This window comes from Sinocyclocheilus anshuiensis, unplaced genomic scaffold (assembly GCF_001515605.1).
Source record: "Sinocyclocheilus anshuiensis isolate Anshui unplaced genomic scaffold, SAMN03320099.WGS_v1.1 scaffold51, whole genome shotgun sequence".
NCBI lineage: Eukaryota > Metazoa > Chordata > Actinopteri > Cypriniformes > Cyprinidae > Sinocyclocheilus > Sinocyclocheilus anshuiensis.
In genome coordinates, this window is record NW_015548296.1 from 4,147,552 (window position 1) to 4,159,766 (window position 12,215).

General features: G+C 36.8%; 1 protein-coding gene across 1 annotated transcript in view; it reads right to left on the reverse strand.

Moving 5' to 3' along the window:
* The window catches only part of LOC107655960 (inactive N-acetylated-alpha-linked acidic dipeptidase-like protein 2), a 153,967-nt gene that overhangs the window by 122,615 nt on the left and 19,137 nt on the right, over positions 1 to 12,215 (reverse strand). The window contains exons 2-4 of the mRNA XM_016443595.1: positions 9,082 to 9,146; positions 6,330 to 6,591; positions 883 to 996 (exon numbers count right to left, since the gene is read on the reverse strand). Coding sequence (XP_016299081.1) covers positions 883 to 996; positions 6,330 to 6,591; positions 9,082 to 9,146 — 441 coding nt within the window. The remainder of the gene's footprint in view (positions 1 to 882; positions 997 to 6,329; positions 6,592 to 9,081; positions 9,147 to 12,215) is intronic.

Genomic DNA, 12,215 nt, shown 5'->3' on the forward strand with positions numbered 1-12,215 from the left:
TACTTTTAATATGAAACAAAGTCTCAGATTTCAAATTCTGTCCATTGTATTGCAGTATTCAAACAATAAATGCCGTTTTGGCGCTGTTTAATGTGGAGTGACAGATCGCTGTAGGTCCTCAGTTCAACAGACGCAGCAGCGCGAGGCATACGTGAACTGATCATCTCCTCCACATTAATACCAGTTTCAGCACAAAATAATCATGACTAAACATCCAAAGGTAAGTTAAAAGAAAGAGTACAACTTTACAATCCGTATCCTGTCTCTTGTAATCGCTCAATCATTGTTTCAGCCGCGTCAATATAACGGCTTGTAAACAATGTCACGTAACATCACATTTACCGGAGAAAAACATATTCGGTGACCATAAACTCATTAATCAGATAGAAAAATAAACTGTAGAGAGGGGCATTTTGCTAAATATATGCACCATATAACATATTCATTAAAAACTGTTCTTCGATGTTTAATTTATGTTTGAATAAATCCATCAAGTTTTTATGACAGCCACCATTGTTTATATATATAAAAAAATGAATGGAAGTAGAAATATTATGTAATTGTAACTTTATTATTTTAAAACTTCATTAAGTGTAATTTTAACAAATCAGTTCGTTTTAACCTTCAATATTATAGTAATGTAGTACCAACTGACTCTCATGTATATTTTAGTTGAGAGATTTTTTTTCCTTGAGAAAATGTGGCATGTGCTGTACCTGATATATATCCAAAATAATCTATATTGAATCTAATTGAATCGCAAGCTTGTGAATGAGAATCTAATCGAATCATGAAATTATTGTCAAAACCCAGCCCTAATAGATAGATAGATAGATGGATAGATGGATGGATAGATGGATACACATTAATATAACAACATACCTTGTAGAGCAAAGGTGATTGTCCAAGTTTCAGCAGTGCTATTTTATTGGTCACATTTGCTTGGACCCGTCTCAAATCCTCTGGACTCCCATACTGAATGTCCACCACCTCTGCCTGAAAAAAAATAAACATTTTTTAAACATCTACCATTTTAAAATGGGTCAGGGTAGAGTCTGACCTCTCTCGCTGTGTGTGTGTGAGGAATAACAAGCCTCTGATTTGCAATGTTGTGACTCGCATAACTCACCCCATAAAGCTAGTTGTCACATTCATTACAGATAGCAAAGCATGAGTGAAAACAAAGTGAACATCTCAGGCTGTGTATAATGGGGGACAAGTACATATATTAGCCACCGCACTATAAATCACGCACAGACGTGGCATAGATGTCACAGCTCTGAAAGAATTCAAGGCAGATTCATGGCAGCTACAGGCCGCGGCGTCCTTTTTGTCATTTAGTCTGCACTAGTAAACCAGAACCCGGTTTGTGAGTTTAAGAAAAGTGAGTGCCTCGGACTGACGAGGGTTGATGAGGTGGGGTCAAACTAAATGCTATTTAAGGCCCGGAGACACAAAAGGTAATGCATTTCCACGAGTTTGATTAATTTTTCTTTGGGCCTAGGGGGAAATTAAACATGATTCCGGGCAGGAGAGTACATCTAGTCGGTATCACGAAACCACAAGACCATTGAAAGATGGGATTTATCACTAATGTCTGCATTTGCATTAGCAAAGTGTTCCGTCTAACCCCAAAGAAGAGGCAGAAAATTGGGAATGGATGAGATTTGCACTGAGAGGCTGTCATTAAGGTAATGAAATTAACGAGGGCACGCATTGCGGTGAACAAATCACATTTTCTAGACGAGCGACGGCTCCTTTCACGAGTCATCTCACCCCTGGCGACTCGAAGCAGCTAGAGGAAAATAACAGTTGTTTTCACATCTACGTGATTGAGGAGTGGAAAGAAATACCCACCCCGTAATTAAACTTTATTTTGAGGAGAATGTTAAATACCACCCCAATCGTGCTGCACCATTAGAGGCCAGACTGCATGTCCTCTGTGAATAAAAATTCGCCACTTCAACGCTCAGTTCATTTTCATTTTGCGAGAGGCTGTGAAGCATTATTACAGTGAGAAGCTCTTGAAATTTCAAAGCAATTCAAATAGCCCTTCTTGTGTCCATCTGGTTGAACTTTTTGTAAATATCCATGTAAGATTACAATTCGAACTATGTTAACACACCGGCTTTGTCTAGGTGTTGCAGAAACGTTTCATCATTTTACCGCTTTACTTTTTAAATAACACTATCAATGTTAAATGAATACAAATGACCACTCCCAACAGTATAGCTCATGTATCAAAGGAAACACTCAGAACAAGGCGTTTCATGGAGCGCATATAGAGCAGGGATTTTTTTTCTCTCTCTCTACGCTTCTTCATACATCAGCTACAACATCAAAAATACTCTGTGCAGCTCATATGTTCAAAAACAATGACCAATTTTAGAGATCTATGCAATTCTTTATTTATCCAAAAAAGGCTTAATGAAGGGCGGGTGTGTGTGACAACGCTGCAGGGTTGACACCAATTGTTGTTTGATTTTAAAGGGGTTTTTTTGTGGAAAGAAAAAAAAAAAAAAAAAAAAAAAAACTAATTAATAAAGAAATGCCTTCCCAGATATGAACACTTAACACTCAAAATGAAAAGAGAACATATGAACTCTTCCTCAAGCATATCAGCTCTTCAACCAAAGCTATAGTGAAGAAGATGAAGTCCCCTGCTCAATTTTTTTTAAGTATAATTCAAAATTAATGTACAAGTATATGACTCATCAGTAATTATTACTTTAATGCAGTGGTTCTCATTTAAATGGCCGAGAGCCACAAGGAGGCATCAGCAAGGGCGGCTCAAGATTACTTTTTTTATTTTTCATTGAATTAATTAAAATAGTGAATGAATGAATGAATGAATACATACATACATGCAGAAATGTTATTCTGTAAATCATAAATCATTAGAAAAGTCCTGTAAATGAATTTGTTAAAAATATTCAGCTATGTAAACTTCTGGAATCCTGCATTTAAGTTACAGAAAGGTTGTGGTGCCATTTGAATATTACTGTAGGCAATTGGGGGAGCCAAAAAGATTAAGAACCACACATTTTAATGGCTTTGCATTGTAAGCATTAAAGGGAAGCAAAATGCATGAATATGATACATGTTAATATAGGTAAATGATAAAACTGCAACACTCATTTTTGTATAAAATGGGTGTTTGGCTCAAAGAAAAAAGTAGAAGACCCATGTCTGTGAGTAGGCCAGAAACACAAAATAAAAGAAGAGGAACTTTAATTCTCACTACCTGACCTCACTTTCTTCGTAGAGAAATTAAAGGCAGTAATTGCCCAGCGCCTGCACCTGATCATCACTAATATAGTGTGGAGAGAAATAGCCAGGGAGCATGGAGGATTTAACTCATCAAAACTAATTACCCTCGGGAGCCCCCTCAAACTTATTACTGACCAGAAGTAAAGCCTCCACTCTAATTACCTCAAGCTATCAAATTACCTGCAGTTTTCTGTGTTTGTTTCTTGTTTAGACTTCAAATGATTTGGCTCTTTGAATTAAGCAAAATGCTGGGGACAAAGTGACATTTATAGATTCCTTGAAGAAATGAAAACACACAATATGATTGCTTTGCTGATTGCGCTGTGGTATAAAAAAGGGCATTCTTTGTTGGTACAAGTGAACATTTTCAGCACCATTTGATTGATAATTATCTGTTTCCACATGGTTGACTCAATGAAGATGTCAATATCTGTGCTAACACACACATAATTTGTTTTGGGAGAGAAAAAATAGAAGTTGTGCATTTGTAGAACTTACACACATTCCTGGTATTATTGCGCATGCATTATCAGTGCATGCTATTCCAAGTAAAATAAGTGTAATTAATAGCAGAATAATAAGTGTAGAAGACTCAAAATTAACCAATTTTATTCACAACTCAACTTATTCACAATTTTATTCACAACTCAACTATCAACTACCTTTAAATTTAATGCTTCTTTGATTTTACTCAATTTACTTGGGAAAAACAATACAATTTAACCTAAAATAGGGCTTGATTATACATATTTTAAGTGCTTCATTATTACTTTATAATTGGCATAATTAGTTATACTGCTCTGCAGATCACAGCTGTCTGTGGATATGTGACTGTGATAACGCCCTGCATCTCTATGTTTTCAGTGGAAAAGATGGTGAATTTTTTAGCCCAGCTGTGGAGCTGGGAGTTGGTAAAAATACATAATGTGAAATGTCCAGTGACCCATGAGCGGCTCAGGATATCTGGATGAATCTCTAACGCCTCGGCACGAGATCCCCGAGCATTTCATCCATCAAGCCAGTCATATTTGTTTTTCCCTGCTGATTTTTAGACATTGCAAATGCAGTTTAATTTACATCAGAGCCTTGAGTATGTGCAGTGTTTTGATGGATGACTTTGAACCCCCTTGTAGAGGACGACATGAAAGACTAGCTGTGACTTACTCCAATAACTTTTTACTGAAGCTTATCCCTGTTAGATGCAGTGTGTCTGTCTTGAAACGGATAATGGCAATGCATCTTCCTTAGACATTTCCTGTTCCCTTTAGAGACAGAAAGCATAATCTCTAAAAATAGCTGGAGAATATATCACACACGTGTGAAATGGGTTCAGTCTTGCATAATGGATTTGTTTTAACCTTCCAACAGGATGAAGCGTTCAGGGCTGTGAAAGTGAGAGTGTGAGAGCAGAACGCTAATTCAGCTGCAACTGGCAATGCAATGCATTTATTGTACAGTACAGTCAATAATATAACAAGGTCAACAAGCAACTTTGTGTTCCATGATTCTTGTTACTCTATTAAAAATGATAAAACAGTTAGTTCAAGCCCTCAAAATTGATTGGCTAAGTGGCATTCCAGTGCTGATATTTATTGTGACTAACATTTATTTTCATGATGTTTCAGACCAAAGTATTTGAGTAGTGTGAAGTGGAATAGAGCAGGGATTTTTACCTAGCATGAAGATCAAAAATGCAGAAGTTTAACTTGTAGTGTGGGGTGGTTGGGTTGGGTGGTGCTTGGATCAGGGTTTCACTCACCAATGAGCAGGAAATGGAAAACCAGTAATGGAGCAGGTGTGATTACAGAGTTCTTTGAGCATTAAAACAGATGCTGTTCCACTAACATACTCCGTTTCAGTCCATGTGCTACTTGACGACTTGCAAAGTTTTGACATTTTTGAATCATTTTCATTGGTGGGGTTGGGGTAAATGAAGTAACCAAGTTACTGAAACATACATTAACCTTATGCTCTGTAAGGCTACATTTAATTGATCAAAAATAAAGTAAAATGATTCACATACTGTGAAATATTATTACCATTTTAAAATGAATATTTTCCATTTTAATATCTTAAGTTTAATTTAGTCTTCTGATGAAAAACTGAAATTTCAGCATCATTACGCCAGTCTTCAAAGTCACATGATCCTTCGGAAATCATTCTAATATCTGATATTAGATAATATTTCTTCTTATTATCAGTGTTAGAAACTATTGCGCTGCTTATTTTGTGAAAACCATGATACTTTTTTTATTTGACCAAGAAAATGTTCAAAAGAACAGAATTTAAATTATAACAAAACTCTTTTTTTGTATTATTAAAACATAATAAATGCCTTTACTTTTTTTTGTTCAATTTAATAGAGCCTTACTGAATTAAAGTATTAATTTCTTAAACAAAATTCAGGCAAATTAGGTTACACTGAAAAAAAAAAAAAAAATTAAGGGTTAGATCATAAATAGAGCTTTGAACTAACATCTGCAAATGACCCATTTTAGGTTTGGTTTGCATAATCTAATGCATTTAAGGGTTTGTTTACACTTGGCAGGTGCAGTTTGTGTGTGCAAGTCAAGTGTGAACACTGCCATTCAAACCTTAGTGCGCACCAAACAAGCAGCCTGAGACCCACCTTTTCACATTTTGAACCAGAGACATCTAAACGAAACAAGATGTGACCCTAAAGGACAAAATGCTGAAGCACACCTTGTCATAGAAGTAATATTGCCCAGTACAGTTTGGTACCAGAGTCAGAACCGTCGCTTCCTTGCAGCAGATCTTGTTTGTGTGTGCGCAACTCCTGGCGCTGTTTTGACTCCTTTACATATTTTATAAGCTCTTTTTGAGTTATAAGCTGGTAAAAATACCACATGTATACACAAACAACAAGCGCATTTAACCCTGCACACAGCATTGTTTTGGGAATTTTGCAAAAAAATACAACATAAAAGGTTGTGATACTTATGCGTTTTGTTTTGCATCTTAAGTCAAGCGCAATCATGACCATGTGTTATTGATCGCTTGAGTATACACTTGAGTACAACAGTATACATGTAACTTACCACTAGATTTCCCACAGCCGAATAGGCTGCAAAGGCAAATGGTTCAGTCGTGGATGCGAATGGCTGGTCACACCTCACTCCGATGGGCAGGTAACACTGGTTTCCGCTTATATCGGTGATCGTGCTGAGGGCGGGTCCGGGATAGCTCAGGAGAGCTGTGTGATTGGTTACCTGGACGTCTTTTAATCCAAGCTCCTCCCACCGCTGAGCGATGTACCTGACCTTGGACTCTTCCGTGAGATCAGACAAGCTGTCAAAGTCCCTGTGTCGAAGCAGACAAAACAGCAAGGAAACATCATTAAATGCGTCAAGGATTTTGAAGGCTCTTCTCACGGCCCAACATCAAGACGACACTTAAAGCATTGATGAATATGCACGAGCCTCATTATCATTAGCGTAATTAGCACATTGTTGACTTTAGGTTAACATTTGTTTTCCTCAAAGGTATTTACATGGTCTATTGACGTGAAGCTGCAGCTAGAAACGAGGGACAGAAACGGAGAGACGGCCTCCATAATTCATATTCCGGACAAGCTTCAGTTAATGTAACTGATGAATATGGCAGTGCAGGGAATCAATTGTCTGCTGCACAAACGGATGCACTATTAAAAAAGGATTGCCGGGAGAGAAAGTAAATTAGCAACAGACGGTTAAACATGAGAGAGAGAAATGAAGCACTGCTAAGGTGCTCTGGCAGCTCGGCTTCGCTGATTTCTTACCCGTCACGGCACGTGGAAGGCACAAAGAGAAACACATCGTTATCTTGTAACTTGGAAACTTTAAGAGCTCTCAGGCCCATCAGCATGCCAAAGCTCACTCTGTGATGTTATAGGAGAAACCAAGCAGGCCTGCCCATTCTCTCAATCTTCAAAACAAAATTAATTGAAGTGTAAAAGTGAGCCAAGAGCCTCCAGAGACTATAAATCATTTAATTGCACTTTTTTCCTCTTTATCCACCATGATGAATTTGCACAAGTTGATCATTGCCACATGACACCTTCAATATCCTCTACCCAGACGCAAACTGGGACAGATTGTTCCTCTTCTCCGCTAACAAACAGTTCTCTCATTATAGTGCTTTTTTTGTTGAAAAAAAAAAAAACATTTCAAAACAGAAAAGCAAAAACATCCTGCCATATTTGTACTGCCTCATAAGAAAGATACAGACTAAATCAACAATGGCTGGTCTGCTTACTGCTGAGAGATGTTTTATACACAAATATTCTTTATTAAATTCTAATCTGTGTTGTGTTGCTGTCTTGCAAAGTGCTCTGTGTAAAAAAAGAGGTTTCACAGGATGTTTTCTTAGCTAAAGTTATTTACTTGAGTACATTTCTTGACTGAAATTTGATCAGTTGACTACTTAGATAAGGTAACTATACAATGACTTCAGTTTTACTAATAAAAATTAGACATTAGACAGTATTGTGTAATTTAGCCAATGTTTCCTATCAGAAATATTGTAGGGTAAAACTCAAAAACAATTAAATCACAAGATCAGAATACAAGAAGCTGCTAAACTTGACCAGAAAAACAAGTAATTAATATAAATAAATCACAAATATTCAAATGACTATAATTATTCATGCCCATAGTGGGTGCAAAACCAAAACAAATTCTAAAACATTACACGCACACACTAAAAGAATTATTTAGAATCCTGAAGTTATTTGTAAATAAATAAATAAAATAAACTTTTCTGTCCATGCTGCCCATATGAGAGAAAAAAAACACACAAAAAAACATTTTAACATTCATATGTTTTTTTCTCATATGGACAGTATGGACAGAAACGTTTTAAATTCCCCTCACATACCGATGCTTAATTCCTGCTTAAAAATGCACCACCGTTACAGAAGCAAGCAGTTTTGCAAGTTTCCTTCTAGCTTCTCAAGCACAAGACTCATCCAGTGATTCAAGAGAGCGGACATGCAGTCCAGCCCCACATTGAGCCACTGTGACCTGAGAGAGTGTGTCCAATCCCTCACGGCTGTGCATGGGTGCCTGGGTAATCTAATTAAAAGCGTGCTCTGCATGAGTGGAGAGGATGATTCCTAACCTCTCTCAGGGAATGCTTCTCCAACCTCCACCCCCACTGCAGCTGGCACAAGACTAAAACACCTGACTTAAAGTGAAACAAATCAGCCAAATGAATCAGTAACACGTGGTGACGTACATTAACTCATTACTCAGTCACTCAATACTTTCAATAAAAGGTCAAATCAGTTAACTCTGGGTCCATTTATAACAAAGACATTATCCTCAACGTCCACAGTCTCTCCACTGACCAATCCCAAAAGAGATCAGAGCAGAAGACAGCGAAACTAATCACCAATCCTACCAGTCACAGCTTGACCAAATCCAGCCTCTTGTGGAGCAGCGTTTGTGGAGGTGCTCTCCACAGCATGACCTGATGATTGATGCTTTCTCCTCCGCCTGGAGAAAAGATCAGTCACTACCTCACACAAGCCCGGCTCACGGCTGACACCGCTGGCAAGAAACAAGAGGAGTCTGCAAACCCTTGCGATGGCAGATCCTTAACTCAGCACCATCTGTTACTGAGACTAATACAGACATCAGGAGAGAAGCACTGCTCTCCTGTCAAGCAACAAAAATCAGCCATTTTCGCACAGGAAGCCTGTCAACAAAGCAGCCAGATGAGGCTTTATTTCTCCAAGTTTCAAAGCAATTATCCTATCAGAATGAATATGCCGATGTCAAACTGCTATAATTCCCTTTGTTAGAAACATACCTCGTGCTTTTGTGCAAGCATTCTCCATCTTTATGTTGAGCAAATACAAGTGGAGGAATGATTCCCTAGCCTCTGTAATTATATACGGTTGAGCGGAGATGATTGACAGCTGATGTATCTTGCAGGTGGTCACCTGGGTTTTGCTTGGGTGAGGCTAGCACAGGGGTGCCCAACCCTGCTCCTGGCGATCGACTGTCCTGCAAAGTTCAGCTCCAATCCTAATCAAACACACCTGAAGCAATTAATTAAGGTCTTCAGGATCACTTAAAAATTAAAGGCAGGTGTGTTTGATTAGAGTTGGAGCTAAACTTTGCAGGACAGTCGATCGCTAGGAGCAGGGTTGGGCACCCCTGGGCTAGCATGTCATCTGGGTGGCTATTGAACTGTGGAGGTGCTATTATGGTTGATAACACTGGCGGTACTGAGTCCCACACCATATAAAAGCTCTTGGCTTTTTTTGTCCCCCAGGGTCCTTGAAGGGGCCATAGTGTGTTAGAGAGGCGAACAAAGAGAAAGATAGGAGATATCTGTGGAAGCTTTCACTCCGTTAAAAATGTGTGACCCTCCTGTCCTTCAAAGGAACATTTCAAAAGTGGTGATTCAGGGAGGGAAAAAAGATTCAAATCAATTTAATTTGCTCTTTTTGTCCCTAAGCAGCTGAAATGAAACATGAAATTTGCATTTGCCATATCAATTACAAATACATGAGCAATTCTTACAAATATTTCCATTTAACACATAAAAAACCTTACAAATGTCAGCTTGAAATGAACAAAGGCCATTATAATTGATTATAATCCCATTAGCCACACTACTATTCAAAAGTTTGGGATCAGGTTTTCTTAAGAAATATTTTTTTTAGCAATGACTCATTATATCAATCAAAAGTGACAGTAAAGGCATTTATAATTCAAGAAACAATTTCTTTTTCAAATAAATTTGCTCTTTTGAACTTTCCGTTCATCAAAAAGGCCTGAAAATGTGTCATGGTTTCCACAAACATATATTAACATATAACATATAATCAGCATATTAGAATGATTTCTGAAATTTTCAAGACTGGAGTAATGGCTGATGAAAAATCAGCTTTGCCATCAGAGGAATAAATGACATTTTTAAATAATTAGAATTATTTTAGATTTCTGAATATATAAATGCAGCTCTGGTGAGCATAACAGATTTCTTTTAAAAGCATTAAAAAAAAATCTAATCATCCAAAAACATTTAAATGGTAGTACAGAAGATTGTGTCATGTTTTGTGATGTGTAAAGCAAATTAGTTTTGCATGGCTGGGAAAATGCAACACCTGTAGCATGGCAGCAAAAAAAAGAAACTGTTTAAATGTTTCATAAAGTGAAATGGAAATATAAAATTACAATACTATGAATATGCACAAACAGCATTCACAAATGCATTTAGGTCAATGACTCTTAAACAACCATGTAACACAAGCTCTCATCTAAAACACCAAAAATGAATCATGACATCTAAACAACCCCCGAAATACACTGTTGTTGACTTTCCGGCAGTCAGGAAGGAAGAAAACAAAAGACGCTGAACTTTCCTTGAACTTAGAAAGGAGATAAAAAGAGACGTTTGTCTGGCAAGCTGGAAGCCCTGAACGGATTTCTGATACAGAGAAGACATCTGCATCAGTAATGCAAAGCGATGCTCAAGTACATTTGCGATCACTCCCCCTCTCTGTGTGGATTCATCCTAAAGAAAGCAGTCATATATAACGGGGTTTACGACGATAAAGCAGCAGCCTCGGGAGGAGGAAGCATGGAAGATGTGTTTAAAAAATTACAACCAAGGCCTTCAAAGCACTGCAGGGCAAAGGGAGAGTGAGATGAATAAACATTGGACATTAGTGAGTTTTAGTTAGGAGTGTGCAGTATTCAACAACTGAGAATATAAATTTTGAGTCATTGTTTTTAAACCACCTATTCCTATCTCTACTGCCTCTTATTACTTCTACAGCCAACAAATGCACGTAGGAAGGAACTTATGGTCTGTGTTTACTACAAATAGTAAACATAGCTAATGTGCAAATAATGTGAAATGACTTGTTGGTTGTTGCCCGTTGAGTATTTTAGACATTTATGGATTTCATTGCCTTTGCCATGGTTTATCAATCTAGGGCTTGTGAGCCGAAGAAAAGCTAATAATTAATTAAATCATAAAAATTCTAAATAAATAAATAAAAACAATCAAGTACAGTGAAGTAATGGCTGCTGAAAATTCAGCTCTGCCATCACAGTAATAAATAGCATTTTAAAATATATTGAAATAGAAAACAGCTATTGAAAATGTTAAATTACAATAAATAATTTAAAAATAAAAGCAACCAAAATAAAACACTTGAACTGTATTTCTTTTTCATTTGTTTTCCATGTAACTGAAAACTGTGAACACAAAGATGCTGGAATGCTTAAATTACTGGAAAATTAACTTAAAATCTCAGGAGGTACTTCAGGTATATATTTTAGATCACCAGGGTTTGGCTGTCAAAATAGTTTTATTTTTTATAAATATAAATAAAGTGTTCCTATTTTTATAAGTACATTTTTACAGAACTGTTACATGCACACCATCACCTTGACTATTTACATTTTCAAGAAAGAGGCTAAAAGAACAAGAATATAAGAAAACTATCTAGGAAAAATAAGAATAAATCATAAATAATAATAAATAACTAAATTACAATCAACTTGATTAATAATGAGAATAAATTATAATGATCATGAATCACATATAATAAGTAAAATAAAATAAAATGAGTAAAATAAATAAATAAATAATGCATCCTTCACTACCATGCATTCAGAAGTAATTATCTGTGTGTGTGTGTTTCTGTGAATTGTGGGGACTTTCCATATACTTTTATTACTTTTATGCTGACCAAACGATATTTTCCATCCACTAACCCAATCCTAACCCTAAACCTACCCCTTACAGAAAACCTGTTTGCATTGTTAAACTTTCAGATAAACATCATTTACTATTTTTTATATTTTTTCCCTCGTATTTTAATATTTGTTTTTACATCATTCCCACAATGCAAAAAAATTCAGGTTTTACGACCCTTGTGGGGACATTTGGTCCCCACAATGTAGCACACACAAACACACACA